Below are 27,865 nucleotides of genomic sequence, written 5' to 3' on the forward strand. Positions count from 1 at the left end.
ATTTTTTGAAACATGCAAACTCCTTCAGTCGTAGAAAAGGTTCTGGATCTGCACCAGACCCCAACGGGTCCCGTCTCGCCCCGTCAGATGCAAATGTTTTTTTGTATCATTCATAATTCAAACCAACCAATCAGAGGACGGCACCGATGGTGAGCCGACCTCCTCCTGCAGGCCAGACGCCACAAACTAACAAAAACACGTCTCAAGATGAACTTTCCATAAAGCGATTGGTAAGAAGACAGGATTGGGGATTCTGGAGGCGCCTCTGATGGGTTTAGGGAACCAGGAAATGGTAGACAGGAAGTAGACTGTCTTCCTTCCCAAATATTTTCCTGCCACGCCGCGGCTCCGAAAGCATGAATATTTGAATGGATATTTGCATCTCAAGGTTGAACCAGAACCCTGCGCGTCCTGCTGCTGGATTTATACGCCATGCCTTCCTCAAACCTGCCGCCGCCGCCGCGCCGCCGCCTCAGCAAACCAATCAGAAACAAACCAATTAGAAACAAACCGATCAGAAACAAACCGATCAGAAACAAACCGATCAGAAACAAACCGATCAGAAACAAACCGATCAGAAACAAACCAATCAGAAACAAACACATCGCCGTTTTCCTGATGAACTCCGAGTCGGAGTTTCAAGGCTGAATTTCTCACAATGGAGCTGTGTCCTCTCAGGGCATGGCGTCCTGTAGGCCCCTCCCATCACAGTCAGCAAACACATGTTGGTTTGTAGGTCTGAACACACACACACAAACACACACACACACAAACACACACACACACAAACACACACACACACACCCTGGCAGCATAACTCCCTAATCAAGCAGAACAGAACACACTAATCCAGTTGAACGACGAGTCTTCCATCCTTCCTCCGCTCCAAATGAAGAGTAATGAAGACACCGGTCCGACGCCGGCGACAGCAGGAGGGGGCGCAGCTGCACATCGCACTCATTATGGGGGGAGGAAGGGGGTGGGGGGAGGGAGGGAGAAGATAGAGTGAAGGGGAAGACGGTGAGGAACACCCAGAGTCTCACATCAGACGAGGTATGAATGACAAACGGATCCTAAACGGCGTTCGGTCTGGTGTGAGGAGTCCGTTAGCCTGGTGCTGACTTTGTTCCAAACCAATGAAATTTGATGATGTTAGAGGAGGGTGGAGCCAGAGAGAACTGTAGGCTCTCTGAAGGTTGGGGTTAAGGGTAGGGTTAGGGTTTAGGGTTAGGATGGTGGTTAGGGTCAGCGATAGGGCTGGGATAAGGGTTTGGTCAGGGTAGGGTTTAGGTACAGGGTTGGGTTAGGATTAGCGTTAGGTTAGGGTTAGGGTAAGACTAGGGTTTGTTTGGGGTGAGGTTTGGTTCAGGGTTCACTTTGGTCTAAGTTCGGGTTAGGTTTAGGATTGAGTTAGGTTACTGTTAGGTTAGGATAAGGGTTAAGATTAGGGTTAGAATAGGGCTACTGTTAGTGTTAAGTTTTGGTTAGGTTAAGGGTAGGTTTGGGTTAGGTTACTGTTATGGTTATGTAATGCTTTACTTGGGGTTAACATTAGGGTTAGGTTTGGGTTAGGCTAGGGTGAGGGCTAGGGTTGCGTTAGGATTATGATTAGGGTTGGATTTCAGTGAGGGTTAGGATTAGGGTTGGGATAGAGTTAGGTACAGGGTGTGTTTTAGTGTAAGGACTAGTTTAGTTGACTTACAATGTGTGCCAGAGTGGTTTAATCAGGTCCCTAAGGGGATTATTACAGTAAAATTTAAAATTGTGTCAGTCTTAGTGGTAGGTTAGGGTTATGCTAAGGTTGGTTTGTGGTTAGGGTTGGGTTAGGGTTCACATTGGGTTAGGTTAGGGTTAGGTTTAAGGTTCACTTTGGGTTAGGTTAGGGTTAGTGATGGGTTTGGTTAGGGGTTGGTTTGGGTTATGTCAGGGTTAGGTTTAGGTGTAGGGTTAGGGTTCGCATTAAGTTTGGTTTACGGTTGGGGTTAGGGTTCACTTTAGGTTATGTTCGGGTTAGGATTATGGTTGGGTTAAGTTAGGGTTACGACAAAGGTTAATGTTAAGGTTAGGTTAGTGTTAGGCTAGGATAAGGGTTAGCCTTAATGTTAGGATTCCACTCAGGGTTAGGCTTGGGTTATGGTTATGTAAGGCTTTGGTTATGGTTAACATTAGGAGAATGGTTGGAGTTACCTTACGATTTGGGATAGGGTTAAGGCTAATGTTGGTTAGGGTTAAAATAGGGTTAGGGAAAGGTTAGCGACCGACCAAAAAAGAAACTATTTTAGGGCTAAATTTTTTTAGACTGACCAACTGACCAAAACATTTTTTTAGATCGACAAAACATCCGACCGAAAAAAAAATTTTTTAGACCTACCGACCGAACGGCCGACTGAACAACCGAACAACTGTCCAAAATAATTTTTTTAGACCAAAAAAAATATTTAATGCCGACAGAAAATTTAACCAAAAAAATTATTTAGACCGACCAACTAAAAAAAAAATTTTTTTACGAGTGTTCGAACAAAATAGAAAGATTGACCGGCCGACTGAAAAAAAAATCATTTTAGATCAACATTTTTCTTACCGAAAGATTGATTGAAAATTTTTTTTAAACCAACAGACCAAAAAAATTTTTTAGCCCACCAAACAAAAATATTTTAGACCGACCAAATATTTGACCAAAAGAAAAAAATTTAAACTGACCGACCAAAGAAATTTTTTCTTAAACCGTCTGACTGACCAAAGATTTTTTTTAAATCAACCGGCCAAAAACAATCTTTTTTCGATGAACTTAACATCTGACGGAAAAAAAATTTTTAATACCAACTGACCAAAAAACATTTTTTCAGACCAACCGACCGAGCATCTCCAAAACATTTTTTAGACAGACCAACCAGCAGAAAAGATATTTTTTGTGAACTATCGATAAAAAAAAGTTTTTTAGACCAACCATCCAACTAAAAAATTTTTTATACTGAATGAACAAATATAATTTTTTAGACCAACTGACAAAAAAAAATACACCGACAACCGAAAAAAAATTTTTAGTCCCACCGACCCCAAAAAATATTTTTAAACCAACTCAATACACAAATTTTATACCGACCGACCAAAAAAATTTTTTAGACCGACTGAGTGACGGAATTTTTTTTTTGTGAACTCTCAATGGAAAAAATATTTTAGACCGACCATTGGACCCAAAAAAAATTTTTTATACAGACTGACCAAATAAAATATTTTTAGACTGACAGAAAAGCTTGTAAAATGTTTTATGAACAGACCAACCCCCAAAACAATTTTTAGATTGACCAACCAAAAAACAAAAATTTGTATACCAAACGACCGACCCAAAAATTTTTAGACCAACCAAGAATGAAAATAATTTTATACCTACTGACCAACCCCAAAATTTTTTCACCCGGTTGTTTGGTATGAAACTGATCTCAAAAATTATAAATTATAAAAATTATTATTTTTTATACCAACTGCCGCAAAAAAAATTTTTTGACCGACCAACCAAAGAAATGTTCTTATACCAACCAACAAATTTTTTTTTAAAAATTTATACCAAATGACCGACCAAAAAAGACATTTTTAGACTGACCGAAAAAAATTTTCTTTAGATGGACTGACCGAAAAAAAATTTTTTGTGAACTATCGATGGAAAACACATTTTTTAGACCGACCATCCAACCAAAGAAAATTTTTATACTGACCAAACAAAGAATATTTTTTAAGACAAACCGACCCAAAAGAAAAATTTTTTTTAGACCAATGAACCAAGAAGGAAAAAAATTCATACCAAACAAATACCAAGCGAAAAACACATTTTAGAAAGACTGAAAAAATTTTTTAGACCAACCAACCAAACAACAATTTTTTAGACAAACCGACCCAAAAGACAAATTTTACCTGACCGTCCAAAGAATATTTTAGACCAACCAACTAAAAAGGAAATAAATTTAGGCCAAACAACCGAACGAAAAAAAATTGTTAGATTGACAGACCAAAAAAATTTTTTAGACCTACCAAATAAAAAGGAAAAAAAAATTCATTCCAAACGACCAGGTGGAAAAAAAAAATTTTAGTCTGACCGACTAAAAACCAACCCAAAAGACAAATTTTACACCGACCGTCCAAAGAATTTTTCAGACCAATGAACTAAAAAGAAAAAAAAATTCATACCAAACGACCGGGCGAAATAAAAGTTTTTAGATCGACTGAACAAAAAAGAAATTTTTTTTAGACCAAACAACCAAAAAAAGAAAAAAATTTATACCAAACAACGGACCAAAAACAAAAGTTTTAGATCAACCCACCAAAACATTTTTTAGACCTACCAACTAAAAATGAAAAAAATTTCATTCCAAACAACCAGGCGAAAAAAAAATTTGTCTGACCGACTAAAACAAAATTTTTTTTAGACCAATGAACTGAAAAGGAAAAAAATTTATACCAAACAACGGACCAAAAACAAAAGTTTTAGACCGACCCACCAAAAAATTTTTTAGACCTACCAACTAAAAAAAAAAAGTTTTAGATCGACCGACCAAAAAAGAAAATTTTTTGTAGACCAAACAACCAAAAAAAATCCATTTATACCAAACAACCGACCAAAAAAAAAGTTTTACATCAACCGACCAAAAAACAAAAACTTTTTTTTGACCAAACAACCAAAAAAGACAAAAATTATACCAAACAACCGACCCAAAAAAAAAGTTTTAGACCGACCCACCAAAAAATTTTTTAGACCTACAAACTAAAAAGAAAAAAAATTTCATTCCAAATGACCAGGTGGAAAAAAATTTTTAGTCTGACCGACTAAAAAACAAAACAAATTTTCAGACCAATGAAATAAAAAGGAAAAAAATTTATACCAAAAAACGGACCAAAAACAAAAGTTCTAGACCGACCCACCAAAAAATTTTTTAGACCTACCAACTAAAAAGGAAACAAATTTCTTTCCAAACGACCAGGCGAAAAAAAAATTTTAGTCTGACCGACTAAAAAACAAAAATTTTTTCAGACCAATGAAATAAAAAGGAAAAAAATTAATACCACACAAACGACCAAAAAAAAAAGTTTTAGATCGACCGACCAAAAAATTTTTAGACCTACCAACCAAAAAAGACAAAAATTTCATACCAAACGACCAACCAAAAAACAAATTTTAGACAGACTGAAAAATGTTTTTAGACCAACCAATAAAACATTTCTTTAGACCAACCAACCAAATTTTTTTATGAAGTATTGGTGAAAAAAAAATTTTTTTTAGACCGACAGTCCAACCAAAGCAATTTTTTTAAACTGACCAAACAAAAAATTTTTAGACAGACCAACCGAAAAGAAACATTTTTACACCAACCGACTATAAAATATTTTAGACCAACCAACTACAAAGGAAAAAAATTTCATACCAAACGACCAACCAATAAACAAATTTTAGACAGACTGAAAATTTTTTTAGACTGCCCAACCAAACAAATGTTTTATGAAGTATCGGTGAAAAAAAACATTTTTTAGACTGACCATCCAACTAAAAAAAATTTTTAATTCTGACCAAACAAAAAATACTTTTTTGGACAAACTGACCCAAAAGAAAAATTTCATACCAAAATTTTACACCAACCAAAAAAAAATTTTTTAGACCGACCGTCCAACCAAAAGAAATTTTTTATACTGACCAAACAAAAACATAATTTTTTAGACAAACCGACCCAAAAGAAAAATTTTACACCAACCGGCCAAAAAATATTTTAGACCAACCAACTACAAAGGAAAAAAATTTCATACCAAACGACCGGGCGAAATAAAATTTTTTAGATCGACCGACCAAAAAAGAAAATTTTTTTTTGACCAAACAACCAAAAAAGAAAAAAATTTATACCAAACAACGGACCAAAAAAAAAGTTTTAGATCAACCCACCAAAAATTTTTTTAGACCTACCAACTAAAAAGGAAAAAAAATTTAATTCCAAAAGACCAGGCGAAAAAATAATTTCAGTCTGACCGACTAAAAAAAAATTTTTTTTTAGACTAATGAACTGAAAAGGAAAAAATTAATACCACACAACCAACCAAAAAAAAAAGTTTCAGATCGACCGACCAAACAAATTTTAGACCTACCAACCAAAAAAACAAAAATTTCATACCAAACGACCAACCAAAAAACAAATTTTAGACAGACTGAAAAATTTTTTTTAGACCAACCAATAAAACATTTTTTTTTAGAACGACCAACCAAATTTTTTTATGAAGTATCGGTGAAAAAAAAAATTTTTTTAGACCGACAATCCAACCAAAAACATTTTTTTATACGGACCAAACAAAAAATTTTTTAGACAGACCGACCCAAAAGACAAATTTTACACCAACCGACTAAAAAATATTTTAGACCAACCAACTAAAAAGGAAAAAAATTTCATACCAAACGACCGGGCGAAATAAAAAATTTAGATCGACCGACCAAAAAAGAAAATTTTTTTTAGACCAAACAACCAAAAAAGAAAAAAATTTCATACCAAACTAACAACCAATAAACAAATTTTAGACAGACTGAAAATTTTTTTAGACCAACCAATAAAACTTTTTTTTAGACTGACCAACCAAATTTTTTTATGAAGTATCGGTGAAAAAAAAAAATTGTTTAGACCGACCATCCAACCAAAAAATATTTTTTTACTGACCAAACAAAAAATAATTTTTTAGACAAACCGACCCAAAAGAAACATTTTACACCAACCAACTAAAAAATATTTTAGACCAACTAACTAAAAAGGAAAAAAATTTCATACCAAATGACCGGGCGAAATAAAAAATTTTAGATCGACCGACCAAAAAAGAAATTTTTTTTCAGACCAAACAACCAAAAAAACCCATCTATACCAAACAACCGACCAAAAAAAATTTTTTCATCAACCGACCAAAAAAATTTTTAGACCTAGAAACTAAAAAGAAAAAAATCTTCATTCCAAACGACCAGGCGGAAAAAAAAATTTTGTCTGACCAACTGAAAAAGGAACATTTTTTCAGTCCAATGAAATAAAAAGAAAAAAAATTTATACCAAACAACTGACCAAAAAAAAAAGTTTTAGATCAACCGACCAAAACAAATTTAGACCTACCAACCAAAAAAGACGAAACTTTTATACCAAACAACCAACCAAAAAACAAATTTTAGACAGACTGAAAAATGTTTTTAGACCAACTGATAAAACTTTTTTTTTTGACCGACCAACCAAATAAATTTTTTATGAAGTATCGGTGAAAAAAACCTTTTTTAGACCGACCGTCCAACCAAAATAAATTTTTTTATACTGACCAAACAAAAAAATAATTTTTTAGACAAACCAACCCAAAAGAAACATTTTACACCAACCAACCAAAACATATTTTAGACCAACCAACTACAAAGGAAAAAAATTTCATACCAAACGACCGGACGAAATAAAACATTTTAGATAGACTGACCAAAAAGGAAAATGTTTTTAGACCAAACAACCAAAAACAAAATTTTTGTACCAAACAGCCGACCTAAAAAAGTTTTAGATCGACGGACCAAATAAATTTTAGACATACCAACCAAAAACGACAAAAATATAATACCAAACGACCAACCAATAAACAAATTTTAGACAGACTGAAAATTTTTTTAGACTGCCTAACCAAACAAATGTTTTATGAAGTATCGGTGAAAAAAAAAAATTTTTAGACTGACCATCCTACCAAAAAACATTTTTTATTCTGACCAAACAAAAAATACTTTTTTGGACAAACTGACCCAAGAAACATTTCATACCAAAATTTTACACCAACCAAAAAAAAATTTTTAGACCGACCAATAAAACCTTATTTTTAGACCGACCAACCAAATTTTTTTATGAAGTATCGGTGAAAAAAAATAATTTTTTAGACAAACCGACCCAAAAGAAACATTTTACACCAACCGACCAAAAAATATTTTAAACCAACCAACTACAAAGGAAAAAAATTTCATACCAGACGACCGGGCGAAATAAAATTTTTTAGATCGACCGACCAAAAAAGAAAATTTTTTTAGACCAAACAACCAAAAAGAAAAAAAATTATACCAAACAAATTTAGACCTACCAACCAAAAAAGACGAAACTTTTATACCAAACGACCAACCAAAAAACAAATTTTAGACAGACTGAAACTTTTTTTAGACCAACCGATAAAACATTTTTTTTTGACCGACCAACCAAAAACTTTTTTTATGAAGTATGGGTGAAAAAACATTTTTTAGACCGACCGTCCAACCAAAATAAATTTTTTATACTGACCAAACAAAAAAATAATTTTTTAGACAAACCGACCAAAAAAAAATTTTTAGACCGACCAATAAAACCTTTTTTTTAGACCGACCAACCAAATTTTTTTATAAAGTATCGGTGAAAAAAAATTATTTTTTAGACAAACCGACCCAAAAGAAACATTTTACACCAACCGACCAAAAAATATTTTAAACCAACCAACTACAAAGGAAAAAAATTTCATACCAGACGACCGGGCGAAATAAAAATTTTTAGATCGACCGACCAAAAAAGAAAAAAAATTATACCAAACAAATTTAGACCTACCAACCAAAAAAGACGAAACTTTTATACCAAACGACCAACCAAAAAAAAAAAATTTTAGACAGACTGAAAATTTTTTTAGACCAACCGATAAAACATTTTTTTTTGACCGACCAACCAAAAATTTTTTTATGAAGTATGGGTGAAAAAACATTTTTTAGACCGACCGTCCAACCAAAATAAATTGTTTATACTGACCAAACAAAAAAATAATTTTTTAGACAAACCGACCAAAAAAAAAAGTTTTAGATCAACCCACCAAAAAATTTTTTAGACCTACCAATTAAAAAGGAAAAAAAAAATCATTCCAAACGACCAGGCAAAAAAAAAATTTGTCTGACCGACTAAAAAAAAATTTTTTTTTAGACCAATGAACTGAAAAGGAAAAAATTAATACCACACAACCGACCAAAAAAAAAAGTTTTAGATCGACTGACCAAAAAACTTTTAGACCTACCAACCAAAAAAGACCAACCAAAAAACAAATTTTAGACAGACGGAAAAATTTTTTTTAGACCAACCAATAAAACATTTTTTTTAGACCGACCAACCAAATTTTTTTATGAAATATCGGTGAAAAAAAAAATATTTTTAGACCGACAATCCAACCAAAAAAATTTTTTTATACTGACCAAACAAAAGTTTTTTTAGATAGACCCAAAACAAAAATTTTACACCAACCGACCAAAACATATTTTAGACTTATCAACTAAAAAGGAAAAAGATTTCATGCTAAATGACCGGACGGAAAAAAAAATTTTAGACCGACCGACCAAAAAAATTGTTGGATCAACCGAAAAAGACAAAAATTTTATACCAAACAACCAAATTTAGGCAAATTTTAGGCAAATTTAGACAGACTGAAAACTTTTTTTTGGACCGACCAAGAAAAACATTTTTTTAGACCGACCAACTAAAAAAATTCTTGAGGAAGTATCGATGTAAAAAAGAATTTTTAGTCGACCATCAACCAAAAAATTTTTATACCAACCCGGTCGAAAAAATTTTTTTAGATCGACCAACTAAAAAAGAAAAAAAATTCATACCAAACGACTGAGCATAAAAAAAAGTTTTAGACCTACCAAAAAAAATTTTCTTTTGTGGTTCGGTTGGTATGAAAAAATGTTTTTTGGTCAGATGGTCTTCCACCGATAGTTCACAAAAAAATTTTTCAGTCGGTCTACAAACAATTTTTTTGTCGTTCGGTGTAAAATTTTTTTTTTGGTCGGTCGGTCCAAAATTTTTCTTTTGGTCGGTAGTTTGGTATAAAAGTTTTTTCTTTTTTGGATTGGCTGGTCTAAAAAAAATTTTTTTTTGGTCGGTAAAACCATAAAACAAATTTTTTTCGGACGGTTGGTATTAAAAGTATTTTTTGGTGTCCGTCTAAAAAATTTTTGGGTCGGTTTAAACATTTTTTTTTTGGTTGTTCGTTGGGTATAAAAAAATATTTTTTGGTTGATAGGTCTACAAAAAAATTTTTGGTCGGTCGGTATAAAAAATATTTTTTGAGGTCGGTCGGTTTTTATGAAAAAATGTTTTTGGTCGGCCATCAGTCTAAAAAATTTTTTTGGTCAGTAGGTTTAAAATTAATTTTTTTGGTCGGCTGATCGATCTAAAAACATTTTTTTAAGTCTGTAGATCTCAAAAAAAAATTTTTTTTGGTCAGTTGGTAAAAAAATATTTTTGGGGGTTGGTAGTTCGAAAAAAAATTTGTCGGTCGGTCGATATGAAATTTTTTTTTTTGGTCATTCGGTCTAAAAAATTTTCTTTGGTTGGTCTGTCTAAAAACGTCTTTTATGGCGCTCAGTCTGTTGGCATTTAGGCACCCCTGTGATTTCTGTTACAGAAAGAAACAGTTATTTTGTCCTTAAAGGAAAAAGTTTGGCCACCCCAATAAAGTACTAAAATTAACCATAATGTTGACGTTAGGTGGTGGGGGGAGTGGGTCGCGAACCCTGATCTCCAGAATGTGAAGCTTGTGCTGAAACCTCTGAGCTACAGCTTCTCTTTGGTGGTGGTAGAGAAACACAGACATGAGGTGGGGGGGGGGGGTAAAAACATGTTTAAAGAGCTGCTGTCAGGAGTGGGGTTTGAACCCCCGACCTCCAGGTTGGAAGTCCTGGACCTTACCTCTAAACCACCAAGGACATGAACAAGAATGAGAGAATGAAAGATATAACTTAGGGGGGTGGGGATGAGGGAAGCAGGTGTGGGGGGGTTACAGGGTTAGGGTTCGGGGGGGTTGATTTACTAATGATAATCGGTCGGTCGGTTTTTTGGTCGGTCGGTATATAAATTTTTTTTGGACAGTTGGTACTAAAAATGTTTTTTGGGGTCAGTCCATCTAAAAAATTTGGGGGGGGTCGGTCGATATGAAATTTGTTTTTTTTGGTTGGTTGGTCTAAGGGGGGGAGTGGACAGAGGCTGGTGGGGGGGGGGGGTAGGGAGTGGGACGTGAACCCTGATCTCCAGACTGTGAAGCTTGTGCTGAAACCTCTGAGCTACAGCTCCTCTGTGGTGTTGGTGGAGAAACACACAGATGAGGTGGGGGGGGGGGGTAAAAATATAATTAGAGAGCTGCTGCCGGGGGGGGTCCAAACCCCTGGATTTTACCTCCAAACCACCAGGGAGATGTACTGGAATCAGAGAAAGAAAGATAGAACTCAGGGGGGTGGGGGTGAGGGGAAAATGTGTGTCTTTGGGGGGGGGGGGGGTTAGACGGTTACGGTTCGGGGGGGTTGATTTGTTGGTTTGAAGGCTGCTGGTCAAGCTGACTGTGATGTCATGAGGAAGAGGAGCTGACTCCTCCTCCTCCTCTCAATAACTGTCCCCCCGCTCTGTCCTCCCCTCTTCATCTCCCCATCCTCCTCCCCCTCCTTCTCTTCCTCTTCCTCCCCCTCCTCCTCCTCCCCCTCCTCCTCTTCCTCTTCCTCCCCCTCCTCCCCCTCCTCCTGGTTCTCCCTCTCTCTCCTGCATCACAGCTCAATCAGCGTAGACAAACCGGTTCTTCTCCTCGTTGGCCCACATACCCCCCCACTAATGTGTTCTCTCTCTCCTCTGCCCCCCCCCTCCATTAACCCCCCCTCTCCTCCGTTCTCCTGACTCACCCCTCCCCCCTGCCCTGCCCCCCCCCCCGACCCACAGAGCAGCGCCAGGATCAACATCTCTGAAGGCTCCTGTCCAGAGAGGATCATCACCATCAGCGGACAGACGGAGTGTGTGTTCAGAGCCTTCACCATGATCGCCTTCAAGCTGGAGGAGGTCTCACACACACACACACACACACACACACACACACACACACACACACACACACACACACACACACACACACACACACACACAATTTACTATTGTAAATACTAAAGTAATCTCATTACTACTCTAAATACTAAAGTAATGTGATTACTTTTGAAATTACTAAAGTAATCTCATTACTACTGTAAATACTAAAGTAATGTGATTACTACTCTAAATACTAAAGTAATGTGATTACTACTCTAAATAGTAAAGTAATCTCATTACTACTGTAAATACTAAAGTAATGTGATTACTTTTGAAATTACTAAAGTAATCTCATTTCTACTGTAAATACTAAAGTAATGTGATTACTATTGCAAATACAAAAGTAATCTCATTACTACTCTAAATACTAAAGTAATGTGATTACTACTCTAAATACTAAAGTAATGTGATTACTACTCTAAATAGTAAAGTAATCTCATTACTACTGTAAATACTAAAGTAATGTGATTACTACTGTAAATACTAAAGTAATGTGATTACTACTGTAAATACTAAAGTAATGTGATTACTTTTGAAATTACTAAAGTAATCTCATTACTACTGTAAATACTAAAGTAATGTGATTACTACTCTAAATACTAAAGTAATCTCATTACTACTGTAAATACTAAAGTAATGTGATTACTACTCTAAATACTAAAGTAATCTCATTACTACTGTAAATACTAAAGTAATGTCATTACTACTCTAAATACTAAAGTAATGTGATTACTACTCTAAATACTAAAGTAATGTGATTACTACTCTAAATAGTAAAGTAATCTCATTACTACTGTAAATACTAAAGTAATGTGATTACTTTTGAAATTACTAAAGTAATCTCATTTCTACTGTAAATACTAAAGTAATGTGATTACTATTGTAAATACTAAAGTAATCTCATTACTACTCTAAATACTAAAGTAATGTGATTACTACTCTAAATACTAAAGTAATCTCATTACTACTGTAAATGCTAAAGTAATGTCATCACTACTGTAAATACTAAAGTAATGTCATTACTACTCTACTAAAGTAATGTGATTACTACTGTCAATACTCAAGTAATGTGAATACTAGTCTAAATACTAAAGTAATGTGATTACTATTGAAATTACTAAAGTAATCTCATTACTACTGTAAATACTAAAGTAATGTGATTACTATTGAAATTACTAAAGTAATCTCATTACTACTGTAAATACTAAAGTAATGTGATTACTACTGTAAATACTAAAGTAATGTGATTACTATTGAAATTACTAAAGTAATCTCATTACTACTGTAAATACTAAAGTAATGTGATTACTACTGTAAATACTAAAGTAATGTGATTACTATTGAAATTACTAAAGTAATCTCATTACTACTGTAAATACTAAAGTAATGTGATTACTATTGAAATTACTAAAGTAATGTGATTACTACTGTAAATACTAAAGTAATGTGATTACTATTGAAATTACTAAAGTAATCTCATTACTACTGTAAATACTAAAGTAATGTGATTATTACTGTAAATACTAAAGAAAGGTGATTACTATTGAAATTACTAAAGTAATCTCATTACTACTGTAAATACTAGAGTAATGTGATTACTATTGAAATTACTAAAGTAATCTCATTACTACTGTAAATACTAAAGTAATGTGATTACTACTGTAAATACTAAAGTAATGTGATTACTACTGTCAATACTCAAGTATTGTGAATACTAGTCTAAATACTAAAGTAATGTGATTACTATTGAAATTACTAAAGTAATCTCATTACTACTGTAAATATTAAAGTAATGTGATTACTATTGAAATTACTAAAGTAATCTAATTACTACTGTAAATACTAAAGTAATGTGATTACTACTATAAATACTAAAGTAATGTGATTACTATTGAAATTACTAAAGTAATCTCATTACTACTGTAAATACTAAAGTAATGTGATTACTACTGTAAATACTAAAGTAATGTGATTACTATTGAAATTACTAAAGTAATCTCATTACTACTGTAAATACTAAAGTAATGTAATTACTATTGAAATTACTAAAGTAATGTGATTACTACTGTAAATACTAAAGTAATGTGATTACTATTGAAATTACTAAAGTAATCTCATTACTACTGTAAATACTAAAGTAATGTGATTACTACTGTAAATACTAAAGTAATGTGATTACTATTGAAATTACTAAAGTAATCTCATTACTACTGTAAATACTAAAGTAATGTGATTACTATTGAAATTACTAAAGTAATCTCATTACTACTGTAAATACTAAAGTAATGTGATTACTACTGTCAATACTCAAGTAATGTGATTACTACTGTAAATACTAAAGTAATGTGATTACTACTGTAAATACTAAAGTAATGTGATTACTACTGTCAATACTCAAGTAATGTGATTACTACTCTAAATACTAAAGTAATGTGATTACTACTGTCAATACTGAAGTAATGTGATTACTACTCTAAATACTAAAGTAATGTGATTACTACTGTAAATACTAAAGTAATGTGATTACTACTGTAAATACTAAAGTAATGTGATTACTACTGTAAATACTAAAGCGGTATTTACAGTAGTAAACAAACGTTTCTATCTATTGATTTCAAACCGAACAAAGTTTGAACTTTTCAAGTGTTAATTTTCAGAGATTATAAATAAATCAAGGAGGATGACGTTTCCCATGATGCACCAGCAGTCATGTGACGCAGCTGTCTCCTCCTCCCTCTCAGGATCTGGCGACGCTGGTGGCCAATGGGACGGTGACCACCAAGCCCCCCGTCACCCTGAGGCTGGTCATCCCCGCCAGCCAATGCGGCTCCCTCATCGGGAAGGGAGGCTCCAAGATCAAAGAGATCCGAGAGGTGGGCGTCGCCCCCCAGGCAGGGGGCGGAGTTCAGATCTTTGTGACAGTTAGAAAACACAGCGCATGGATAGAAACACGGATAGCCGACCTTGATTCAAGCTGCTGCACTGAGATGAATCGCATCAAGATGAACGTCAAGAATAACGTCTGATGTCGACGGTTTGTTTCCATGGCAACAGGAGAGCAAACCAGAAGTCGAACTCCACCTGGGATTAAAATTCAGGCTTGTTAAACCCGACGAGAGGAAGAATAAAACTTTACATCCACTTTAATGGGTTTATTTTGTTCTGTGTGTGTGTGTGTGTGTGTGTGTGTGTGTGTGTGTGTGTGTGTGTGTGTGTGTGTGTGTAGACGACAGGTGCCCAGGTGCAGGTCGCAGGTGATCTCCTCCCCAACTCCACGGAGAGGGAGGTGACGATATCAGGGAGCCAGGACGCCATCATCCAGTGTGTCAAACTCATCTGCACCGTCATCCTGGAGGTGTGTGTGTGTGTGTGTGTGTGTGTGTGTGTGTGTGTGTGTGTGTGTGTGTGTGTGTGTGTGTGTGTGTGTGTTTTTCCACTCTGAGTTCTTTAAGCTCTGAAATCATTTCTTAATCGACGTTTTTAATCGAAGCGATGTCAGACGGCCGTCACACTTCAGCGTGTTCTAATGAATTTAAATCCAATATCGACTCTCGTTACGCCGCGTTTCTGGTCTTCAACACTTTCGGAGGGAAGTATTTGACTTATTAGCTGCTAAATGCTACGCTATGTTTGCCAGCTAGCCCCTAACGGCCCTGTTAGCTTTCAAGCCGGCGGCCTGTAGGGGCTTCAAGTCGATCAAAGTTGTTTCCGATGAGCTGAAAGTTGTTCAGTCTGACGCTCTATTCCTTCGTCCGCCGTTGGATCTCACATAAGACACGCCTCCGATACGTGTTCCTCTCCCAGTGCATGCTGGGACCGGACACACTCCGACTGGAAATCCCATAAAAATCGTTATTTTGTGATTATTATTTTAACTTTATGAGTAAACATGATTTTTTTTCTCAAAAAATAAGACTTTTAATCTGAAGGTCCAGGGTTCAAATCCCTGTTCGGGGAACTTTTTTATTTTTTTGGAACTTCCCCCGCTTTGGCACAAATGAAAAAAAATTTATCTCACTTTTCTTACTTTCTTTCCTCTGTCCTTCCTCTTCCTCAGTCTCCGCCGAAGGGCGCCACGATTCCGTACCGCCCCAGCCCGACGCCGGGGACGGTGCTGCTGGCAGGAAACCAGGTGAGACGCTGAAGGAACAGCTGGGAGTCATCAGCAGAACAACAAACATAACAGAGAATTCATTTGAAGTTTCTGGGATCTTGATTAGCGTCGCGCTACTTCCTGTTCGGGTTTGGTTGCTCTTTATCTTCCTCGGGTGATGATACAGAGTTTGTCGTCATGGTTACGGCTGTGGGAGCTGTTCTAGTATCCCTTGTGTCTTCTTTGAAGGTGTTCGAGGCGTCCGACTTTGGATCCCACCCCCTGTTCTCGGTGGCCCAGGGAGGCGTGGACCTGCCCCAGGTGAGTGTCAAAGGTTAACCGGTCAGCTTCAGTTTTATTAGTGGATGAGAGTCTTGGTGACCTCAGCCTATCAGCTAATTACGCCTGTCCTGATTGGTTTAGAGGTAGCATTAGCATCCGGTGTTGTTCCATCCAGGAACAGGGAGGATCAGAACGGCAACGATACGATGAACAGAAGGGCTCAGACTAAATACTGGGACAACATCTTGTAGTCGATCTGGTAGCTTAGCGTTAGCATACACAAACACTATCAGGGGGACTTAAATGGCCTCTTGTTCTGTAAAAACTCTGCCAGCGGCTAATAGCCACTTAGCGCTGACTCCCAGCACAGCAGGAGAACTTGTAGCTCCTTGTGCTAACGGCTAATAGCTAACAGCTAACGGCGCCACCCGTTGCTTTAGCGTGAGTGTTTTCCTGGAATATCTCTGAAACTCTTTAACGTCCTGGACGCGAGTCGGAGAACTGGGGCTGAGGCTTCCTGCAAGGTATCATGGGAAAAAGCCCTGGATCGATGCTTTTAGTCGGTTCCACAGATGTAATTGGCTCGCCATTACCACATGCCCCGCCTCTCCGCTGTCACCAACTTACCGACCATTGTGGTCGGGGTGAAAGCCGTCGCTACGGCCTGGAGACCTGGTGGCGCCGCCGGAGCCGCTTCCTGAAGACACGATCAATATTCAGGAGCGTGTTAGCGTCAGGATGCAGCGCGGCGCTCCATTAGCCCCGCCCCCTACAGCGTTTTCCTCGAATGGCCTTCTCTCCAAACCGCTGCTGCGGCGACGCAGGAAGCTGTTATATAAGGAGCGCTGAACCGTAGACGCACCATCGCGCATTCCTGCACACACACACACACACACACACACACACACACACACACACACAGACACACACACACACACATTCTGTTTGGAATTGCATTTGGGATTTGGGCTTCAGACTCAGAGCTCTTAGAGTCACGATCCTGGAGAGATCAGCAGTTTGTAGGGAGGAAGATGAAGGAGAGGAAGATGAAGGAGAGGAAGATGAAGGAGAGGAAGATGAAGGAGAGGAAGATGAAGGAGAGGAAGATGAAGGAGAGGAAGATGAAGGGAACGTCTGGATTTGTTTTTCTGTATTGCTTTTTGTTTCTCTCACTGCATCGTTAGAAAAATTAGTGTTTAACTTTGGATGTGGAAAATGGTAGACCTGAAAAATGACTGAATGTCAGCGGATTTTGACGATTTTCTCAGCGTCCTTAAAAAATAGATTAGAGACAGTGGTGACGGATTAGAGACAGTGGTGACAGATTAGAGACAGTGGTGACGGATTAGAGACAGAGGTGACAGATTAGAGACAGTGGTTACAGAATAGAGACAGTGGTGACAGATTAGAGACTGGTGACAGATTAGAGACAGTGGTGACAGATTAGAGACTGGTGACAGATTAGAGACAGTGGTGACAGATTAGAGACTGGTGACAGATTAGAGACAGTGGTGACAGATTAGAGACTGGTGACAGATTAGAGACAGTGGTGACAGATTAGAGACTGGTGACAGATTAGAGACAGTGGTGACAGATTAGAGACAGTGGTGACAGATTAGAAACAACGGTGCGGACAGACATGATGGGTTTTGGTTTAGGGTTGATTTGTCATAGGCCACGCCTCCACGCCCTGCAGGTAGAGCCTCCACCAATAAGAGGGCAGCAGGACGTCTAACGTTCTAAACTAATGACACGCCCTTTTCTGTTCCAGACCTACGCCATCCAGAGTCACTACGGCATTCCACATGCAGAGGTGAGAGGTCATGTGGCGTCACCTGTGATGTCATCCGTGATGTCACTGCTTCTCACCTCCTCCTCCTCTCTTCAGTTAGCAAAGCTCCACCAGCTGTCGATGCAGCAGCAGGGCCTGACCCCCATCAGCCAATCAGCTGCGCAGGTTCTCTCAGGTGGGTGTGACCAAACGTCTTCTCGCCACCATCAGCTGATCGGGACGTTTTTAGGGCCGTATTGACGATGACATCACTTCTTCATGAGGAAGATCTGTGCAGCCAATGAGAACGATTTATCAAAACATTTTATCCAGAAAACCACTGATGATGTCATCACGTGGGACCGCGTTCTCTGACTCCTCCTCAAATCATTTGTACCAACTGTAACTGTGCCCCCCTCTCTCCTCCTCTATCTCCACCCCCTTACCCTCCCCCCCAGGAGGAGTGGACCCCGCCCCTCAGACCTCGTCTCAGGAGCTCCTCATTCCAAACGATGTGAGTGGAGACCGAACTCGACCCCCATCCGTTACTCCTGCAGGAAGTGACAGCACAAACCAGGCAGTGAAGGATTATGGGTCAGATCTGAGCGGTTAGCGGTTAGCGTCACGCCGTTTATTTCAGGGTCACGCTGAAGGACGCCTGATAGACGTGGTGACCGTTCTGAGGTCAGCGCCGCCACCTCTGGCCCCCGTGACCCCCCCACACACACACCCTAATTTAGGTTTACGGTTAAACTTTATGACGTTTGGCTCAGAGCTGCTTTAACAAGTCAACAACAACAACAACACACCACATTAAAACACGTCCAACATTTTTAAAAATCCTCCAGTATTCTGTATAGATCAAGTTTCTTTTGATCACCAATCAGTAAATGTTCTGAATTATTCTATAAAATTCCATCAGAATATTTTCTTCATTTTTTAATCAAATATCCGGCAGATTTTTTTTTTTTTATTTTCATTTATTTGTGTTGTAGAACTTTTTATTGTCTCTCAAACACATCAACAATGTGCTGAAGCGGCGACTTTTTCCCTTTCAAAAATTTTTATCTCTCTTGTTGCCATGGCAACAACTCCCATCTATTCGAAGATCTGCAATTCATTTCTGAAGCAGATCTTATGAACTGTGTTTTAGTTCTCTGACAAATAGAGAAAATTTCCTTTTCGATTGATCAACGTTATTTATTTGTAATGCATGCTGGGAAATACACCTGACGTTGTCTGTGGAGTCGCTGCCGGGTGTCGTACAGATTTAACAACCGCCTGTCCGACGCACTCGCCCCAAATAACCAGGGAAGCGCCCAGAAATAGCCACCAGCCCGTCCTCCTCCACCCCCCCTGTTCAGCCTCCAGCTGATTGTAGGGGGGGGGCACAAAAACCTGTAAGCTCCAGAGCAGTCGACCGAATGTCACCGCAGTTTTGTCGACGTCTTTTATTTTCTATTCCGGCAAATCAAATCTCAACAAATGTTAGCATCGGATGGAGCAGACTGTTTAAACAACGTAAAAGTTTTTCTGTTTGTTTTTCTTTGTAAAAAATACTTTTTATGAACAATTTTACACACTTTTACGTACGGACCAGATGTTGTTTGCCTGACGGGCCACTAGGGGGCGATGTGACTAATCAAGACTCGCAAAATCACATAAAAAGAATCATAGATACAAAAATAAAATTAGACAGTCATTTGTTTTCATTGTTTGTTTTTCTGGGGGGGGGGGGGTGGCATTTTGTTTGTTTACTCAAGGAAGTACGTTTGGAATTTTAAGCCCCCAAAATGAGAATTCATGTAAAGGAACGACCCAATGTTTGACCACGAAACACTTCAGCGTCTTTAGCTGCGGTGCTAAAATTAAGGGGGCGGGACCAACTCTGAATGCCAATCAGAATAAATTTCAACGAACTGTCCCGACCTGGTTATGACCAGCTGACACCTTATCTTCTGCTGCCCACCGTGTCATTACAGCCAACACACACACACACACACAGACACACACTTTTCCACGAATAGCCCCCCGGGACACCGATTAGATCCACATCACTGCCCGTCGACAGAAGGACTTGTAAGGAAAGGCATGTTCGTGGTGCAGAGAAGTAAAGATTATGAAGGAGAGAACGAGGCAGCGGCGCAGGAAGGAAAGGCGTGAATGGGGCTTAGAGTCTGAACGGAGGAAAAATCTGAGTCACGAGAGGAAAACCGAACAGAAAGAGAGAACAAAGGCAGGATCCAGCGGAGCGGAGAGCGCTAGCCCCTGCTAACCTCTGCTAGCAGCTCAGGTCCGCCGTGATGTCATCACTGGCTCCGTCATGTGACTCCTGTCAGATGGCGTCTGTCAGGACTTGTCGAGAACCTCCTGGCTCTTCGCTGCCCCTTGTGGTTGTGTTTGTTACCGTCACGGACGAATGGGGGCGTCAACGGACGGACTTGTTGTCCATCGACGGCTCATTAACAGACAACGACCTGAAAGACTCTGAACAACTTAATCGCCTCGTCTTTTGACCCCAGTAATTTCCCTGGCCCCTCCTCTTCTTGTTCTGGTTGGTGAACCCTTGCATCCGGTTGGTTGAAAGCCGCTCTGCTCCTGATCTAACCTTGTCGGCCTGCAGGCGCGACTCGGGCGCGCTGCCAACACATTAAAGGTTAACAAGACACATGGACTGGACCCCCAGCAGGGTCGCTATCCATTGTTAGCGTGACACCCCCCCGCATAGCAGATCCCCACTGGGACCAGTATAGCACATACATCAACTGCACGGCGCCGCCGGGCACCACCTGTTGTCCCTCTAGAACCCGGCCTGGTTTTACTGCACATTGTTCAACTGACCCAGTTCCCGTTAGTCCCCCCCCTTGAGGCGCCACTCGGATACAAATCAGTTCAGGGAATCCGATGTTCTGGGAATCGGACGTTGTTCGTAGATAGGAAACAGATTTGTCCGTCTAAATTGGGGTTTGAATAAAAGACAAATTAAAGTCCAGAACGTTTGGGGCTCAGACCATGAGGTTCCAACGAGAATGTCGATTTGTTTGTGTTTCTTTGGGTCTTTAAACATCTCTAATCCTGATCTCCTGCATCTCGTCCTCCCCACAGCTGATTGGCTCAATAATCGGTCGCCAGGGCACCAAGATAAACGAGATCCGACAGGTATCGGGGGCTCAGATCAAGATCGGCAGTCAGGTGGACAGCACCAGCGACCGGCACGTCACCATCACTGGCACGCCGATAGCCATCAACCTGGCCCAGTACCTCATCACTTCCTGGTAAGTATCCCGAGGGCAGGAAGTATCCGGATACAAGGGTAGCTTCAGACTCACGTTTGGAGTGTCGATGCGAAGGCTCTCGCTGTCGAGTTCAGACGAAACCCGATTCGACGACACTCCGGGGACTCGACCCTCAAGCCGTCAGAGTTCAACGCTGCCCTGGCAGGAATCCTGGGATGATTTCGGAGTTTGAGCTCCGTGGTCATTTTTCATGAAAAATAAAGAATAAGACGACAGCGACCTTTAAAAACAGCTTGCCGTGTGAAGCTCCACCCACCTCATACATGACTATCATGTTCACCACCACAGAGAAGATGTAGTGATGTCAAAACGGCAAGCAGCCACCTACTGGTCAGGTTTGGGTACTGAAGGCCGCCGTCGTCTGAAGAGAAAAGAAGACGAAGGAGATTAAAAAAAGAGTTCTGGAGGGACGGGAAGAGGGGAGGGGCTTAATGGTGACTAATAGAAAGCAATAAATAAACAAACAAACAAACAAACAAAGGAGGGTGAGAGGGAGGAGGGCTTGTTGAACTCAAACACAACTTGCCTTCTCCTGTTATTGATAGTCTTCCTCTGATCGGTGCTTCACCCCGTCTGTCCGTCATCAGTGATGACATCAGCATCTCCTCGCTGCTGTCGAGTCATCGCCGACAGGAAGTGGACTGACGCAGGTTTCATTCAGGATGCAGATTCACCACTGGCCCCTGGAGGAAATTGATATTTCAGTTTTGACAGTAGGGACAAAAGGGTGGGGGAATCAAGCGCACCAGAGTGGGGGGGCGGTCCCATTCAGCCTGAAATGTCATGTCAGCCAGGGTGAGAGGAAGACGTGATGAAGAGGCTCGTTTGGATGGATTTGGTTCTGTTGGTGGGGAGTTAGGGTTAGAAAAATTAAAAAATTACTTTAATTAACTTTTTAATATAAAAATTAAAAAAATTCTTAGATGTTTCAAAGAATCTTTCTGATTGGAATTTGAATTACGATTGAATTTAATTCTGAGACGTGACTAAAATAACCTGACAACACGAGGGATCCCCTTTATCTCGATTCTTCTTCAGAATTTAGAGAACATTTTTACTTAAATCAGCAGAAATGGAATAAAATCTGTATTTCCTTCATTTCTGAGATTTTTTTTCATTCTTTTTTCAAATACAAATATTTTTATGCTTCTTTCTGCTGTTTTTGAAGCAGCTCTGATCAAACCTCCATCCTAATATATTGATAATGGTTTTGTTCCCCCCTCCCAAAGCCCCCTCCCCAAGCCATCACCCCAACTTAAACAGCACACCCCCCATCCGAACAGCGAACTCCCTACAATAATCTGTTGCAACCTCCAGCAAAACACACCTGTCTTATGATTTTGGTCAAATTTCCTTTTATTTTTCATTTTTATTCTCCAAAATGTCCTTTTTGGTTTTTTTCAAACATGCCTTTATTTAACCCTCTAACCCTTCTTCATTCAAAATTTCCTCTCCCTTACCCGTCTCCCCCCCCGGGCTCCACCCCTCCCTCCACCTCCTCTCCCCACTCCCCACTCCCCCACCCCCATCCCTTCCCCCCTCCAGTTTAGAGACCGCCAAATCCACCGCCCAGTCCTCCTCCATGCCGTCTCCCGTTGACCTGACCATGAGCTTCACCCAGCCCGCCCCCCCCGCCTCCGCCTCGTCCTCCTCCTCCTCCCCCCTGGCAGCAATGGGCGCGGCTCTGCCCCACGCTCCCATCCTGGGCGCCCCCTACGCCCTCCCCCTCTCCAGCCTCCTGGGGATGAAGTCCATCCCTTACCTGGCGCTGTCCACGCCCCCCGCCGCCACAGCGGCGGCCCTCGGTGCTCCCATCATACCAGGTTCGATGCAGACGGCGGCGGCGACAGCGGCGGTGCCGGTTCAGGCCCATGCGGCGGCGGCGGCGGCGGCCCTGGCGTCCTACACGGCAAAGATCTCTTCTTCAGCCAATGGGGTGAAGAAACCAGAGAGACAGAAGTTTGCTCCGTACTGATGGAGGAACTGTAAGTTAGCATCGCTGGGGTAGTTCCTGGGACGGACGCCAGCCTCAGACGGAAGGGCGGGATTATTAGTTTTTCTTTCTGGTGGGACTAAAGTGGGATCATTGGAACACAAACTGGTAGAGGCGGTTTTAGTGCTAGACCTCCCTGAAAGCTGATTGGCTAATCAAAGACTAGGTCCACATCCGATTGGCTGAGACTCCCCAAAACACACTCAAGGAAACCAAACCAGATCAAGTGAGGTAGAAGTCATGAATCTGGACAGAACGTTCGTCGTTGTTTGGCGTTAGGTTGGTCCGAAACCAACATGGTTCTCCGGTTCTGTGCTAAGGTTCCATCGGGTACAGACTAAATTCTGGTACTGGAGTCAGTTTCATGCTAAATGAATTGATGCTAAACTTTAGCACCTTGGGCAGAGAGGATAACTTCTGGGTGTTCCTCAGGGTAAACACTGAACACATGAACCGGACAGGTGTGACAGCCTCAGAGAGTCTCCTGTAGCCGCTGGAGCCAATGTTAGCATATCTGTAACCCACGATGCTGCTAACCTTAGCGCATCTGCAGCCAGCATGGCAACTAATAATAGCCTGCAACTAGCACTAAGCTCATTAAGAGGGAGGCGAACCCTCTGGGAAAACTTTACGGCTCGAGCTAGCTAGTTAACTATTTTCAACAAGTTTTTTTTTAACTGTTTTACATTAAGTTGTCGTAGCATTTTTCTCTAGCATCAGCCTCAACACACAATCAGCCACCGATTCCATCTTAGCAACATGCTACTTAGCAGATAAAACTGTGATTTGCCATTGGAACCAGTCATTTCCTGTCATCTTTTTCCAATAATCCCACTTCAGGTGCCTTTGTTTTTCTTTCTTTGCCCTGCCGTCGTTGGAGTGCTGGTCCGGAGGTCGTTCGTAGCTCCTCTGCGATGATCATGATGCTAAAGCTAAAGGTTATTTGGGCCACAGCCTACAAAAGCCATAGAGACTCTTCTGCTTTCCTTCCTGTCTCTTCCTGCTCTTATACTCTCGTATGTCTTGTCTAATATGAAATATTCCCTCAGTTTATATCACTGGTCACTAACACCGAGCCGGACAACCGGCTTTTCTATAAGACGTTAGCTTGGATGACTACTTCCTGTCTGCTCGGTTTCTGTTTGCTTTATTTTTATTGTATAGAGTTTTTTAAAAACCTTTCGCATTGCACTTGTTTTTGGTCACGATGCTCATTGTTTAAATTATTTTTTAACTTAAGAAGTATTACATTTACAGTTTTAGAAAATGACATTTCCTTTTCCAACATGGCTGCAGGTAAAACTTTTTTTTTTAAGTTGTGTGAAATCAAAATTTATATGAAGGGGGATAAAATTATTACCACTGTACCATTAATGCTAATAACCAGATGTTTCGTTAGATAGGTGACTAGTGTTTGCACTTGTGAGCTCAAACTGGACTTTAAACACACACACACACACACACACACACACACACACACACCTTTAACTGGACACGTGTTTGAAAATGTCTGTCCTGCTTCTCAACTTTCAGCCTCCACAGAACTAGAATCAAGTAGAATTAAATACAAATAATTGATCTTTTATTCAGAGGCGGAGCAACGTCGCCTTTGTCGTTACAGACACAAATCTGATTGGAGCCTCTGTGAAGCAGACCAATCAGCATCAGAGACTGATGTCATTGGTCAATTAGCAGCTTTTATTTCCTCTGGCGTCGCCTTTATCGCAACATTCCAGACATTAGTTTTATCATTCACGCCAGAATGTATTTTTTAAACAGACTTTAAACACATTAAACGACACCTGTCCAGGTATCGTCATTCTATTGGTTGCAGTTCTGTGGCGCCTCCCTGTGGAAGTAGGAAGCAGCGTTTTTTTTTAATGTTTTGCCGCTCAGTTCGGTTCTGGTCCAGAAACTAATGCTGCATGTTGGCTCGGCGTCACTAACAGACGTGTAAATACACTCACACACCATCTCGACGGTTTGGTCGGTTTAATCAGTTTGACTGGTTTAATTAGTTTACAACTGACAGAAACACACTGGCCTTGGTCATCGCACTGACTCCCCCCTCACTGAAAGCAATACTAAACACAGCCGAATGAGTAGCGACACACTGGAGAACAAATCTGTGTGTGTGTGACTAATACATGAAGATCTGACGGGTCGTCATCCATAGGTTTGTGTTTGTTTTTGAGAATCCTGATGATCATGTGGTAAACTGAACAAGCTCACTTATTTTTATAAAGTCAGATAATTAATCATCCGTCGTCCTCCACGCTCACCGGTTTGTGTCCTTCACCCGTTTGTCTTCTGCATGAGTCTGACTTGAATCGATGTCTATGCAAAAACACGTCTGTGTGGGTTCACCCGGACACTCCTAGGGTGGGTTCACCCAGACACTCCTAGGGTGGGTTCACCCGGACACTCCTAGGGTGGGTTCACCCGGACACTCCTAGGGTGGGTTCACCCAGACACTCCTAGGGTGGGTTCACTAGAACACTCCTAGGGTGGGTTCACTAGGACACTCCTAGGGTGGGTTCACCCGGACACTCCTAGGGTGGGTTCACTAGAACACTCCTAGGTTGGGTTCAGCCGGACACTCCGAGGGTGGGTTCACTAGGACACTCCTAGGGTGGGTTCACTAAGACACTCCTAGGGTAGGTTCACCCAGACACTCCTAGGGTGGGTTCACTAGGACACTCCTAGGGTGGGTTCACTAGGACACTCCTAGGGTGGGTTCACCCAGACACTCCTAGGGTGGGTTCACCCGGACACTCCTAGGGTGGGTTCACTAGGACACTCCTAGGGTGGGTTCACCCAGGCACTCCTAGGGTAGGTTCACCCGGACACTCCTAGAGTAGGTCCACCCAGACACTCCTAGGGTGGGTTCACCCAGGCACTCCTAGGGTGGGTTCACTAAGACACTCCTAGGGTGGGTTCACCCAGGCACTCCTAAGGTGGGTTCACCCGGACACCCAGATACAGGTGCTTGTGGAGTTTAGCTGAAATCAAAGGGCTACAGTGAACAGGGTCTGGCTCTCAGCGCATCTACCCCCATGAAAATTTCATGATTAGTTTACAAGGTGATTTATGTACCAGGGTGGGGCTGAATACTGTGTCCTGATTCGCCCAGGGGTGAGCTCCTACTACACCACTCAGAGTTCGCCATTGAAAGGTCAGTTTGATGAGCCCCCCACCCCCCAACAAAAATTGGTTGGTTTGGTAGATTTTTGCAAAATGAGGCTAAAATCCTGGCAGCCCCCGTTGAGCCCGCAAGCTGATGGGATCTATGTGAATCATGGGTACCACGCAACGCGAATCTGGAATAAAAAGACCAAAGATACTGGAGCTTGGCGTTAGCAGGAGATTGCCAACAGTGTTAGCTTTACTTGTTCAAGGGTAAATGTTAGCATCAGACCCTCAGAACGGAACGACGGCGGTTCCAGCAACACTAAACAAGAATAAACAAGAACTTCCTGTAATAGTGATCTCATTCTGAGTTGTACAACAAATGAACAAACACCCAGAGTGCACCTGGGCTCTGAACCCACCACTGAACAAAAGGAGTACATTATGAATATTGTATTGCACTCTAACATGAAACATCCATTATGGCCACACGTTCTGTAACGAGTCTGAGGTCGACCATCGTCTCTGTGAATCCGGGGGTTTCTCTTTGTGTATCAGCTGATGTGTTTGTGATTCTGTTTTTCTTTACATTCATGCCATGTTCTGATAAATAAAACACTGAAAAAAACAACAACTGCTGATTCGTATCATTTGTAGGAAACAGGAGGAAACTTAGAATATTTGGAATTAAAGGAACAGTTGGTTCCTTTAGGTAATAACGAGTAAATAAATGTGATTACGACTAAACGGGTCACCAGACTGGACTCTAAATGGGAATCTAAAACACTTTAAATCAATTCATATTTTTTGTGGATTCATTTCAGATTTAATTGTTGGCATATTAGTCAGCTGACTTCTCTGTTGTGATTGGTCCATTCATACTCAGCTTCTCTTTGCAGTCGAGATGTGTCTTTAACAGGTAGAAACCCCCGAGCAGGCCCCCTCCCGCTGGTCTAGTTCCTGATTGGTTCTATAGATTGTGTTGATATCTGTCAGTGAATCTTGTCTTCTCACACACATTTCAAACATGCTGTTTGGCGTTTACGAGTCGGAGAGAAGAATAAACAACTTAATTTAAAAGAAAAGAAATGTAGAAACAGCTGATGGGGACGGAACCCTCTTCCAGCTGATGGAGCTTTGTTCATCCATCCAGCCCGTCTGCCAGTAAATGCAATCCAATCCAATCAACTCTGGGGTTCAGGGACAACACACACACACACACACACACACACACACACACACACACACACACACACACACACACACACACACAGTCCCAAAGGAGCAGATCGTCCAGAGGTCTGACAAGACAATCTGGAGACCTGATCCATCACCGCTGACAGAAGAAGAGGAGGATGAGAGGAAAGAGAGGAAGAGGAGCAGGAGAGGGATGGGGGGCAATAAAAGAGGCGGTGATGAGGT

At 40.4% G+C, this 27,865-nt stretch overlaps 1 protein-coding gene across 3 annotated transcripts in view; it reads left to right on the plus strand.

Annotated features, from left to right (window-relative positions):
* The window catches only part of LOC137595239 (poly(rC)-binding protein 4-like), a 48,527-nt gene extending 21,460 nt beyond the window's left edge, over positions 1–27,067 (plus strand). Inside the window, exons 5-14 of one of the 3 annotated variants that reach the window (XM_068315187.1) lie at positions 11,739–11,855; positions 14,621–14,752; positions 15,106–15,234; positions 15,937–16,011; positions 16,222–16,293; positions 18,026–18,067; positions 18,143–18,221; positions 18,484–18,539; positions 21,131–21,300; positions 22,867–27,067. In XM_068315187.1, the coding sequence (XP_068171288.1) occupies positions 11,739–11,855; positions 14,621–14,752; positions 15,106–15,234; positions 15,937–16,011; positions 16,222–16,293; positions 18,026–18,067; positions 18,143–18,221; positions 18,484–18,539; positions 21,131–21,300; positions 22,867–23,296 (1,302 nt within the window). In that variant the 3' untranslated portion in view covers positions 23,297–27,067. The other 2 variants (XM_068315188.1, XM_068315189.1) reach the window with 2 other exon arrangements.
* The last annotated feature ends 798 nt before the right edge of the window (positions 27,068–27,865 follow it).

This window comes from Antennarius striatus, chromosome 5, assembly GCF_040054535.1.
Source record: "Antennarius striatus isolate MH-2024 chromosome 5, ASM4005453v1, whole genome shotgun sequence".
Classification (NCBI taxonomy): Eukaryota; Metazoa; Chordata; class Actinopteri; order Lophiiformes; family Antennariidae; genus Antennarius; species Antennarius striatus.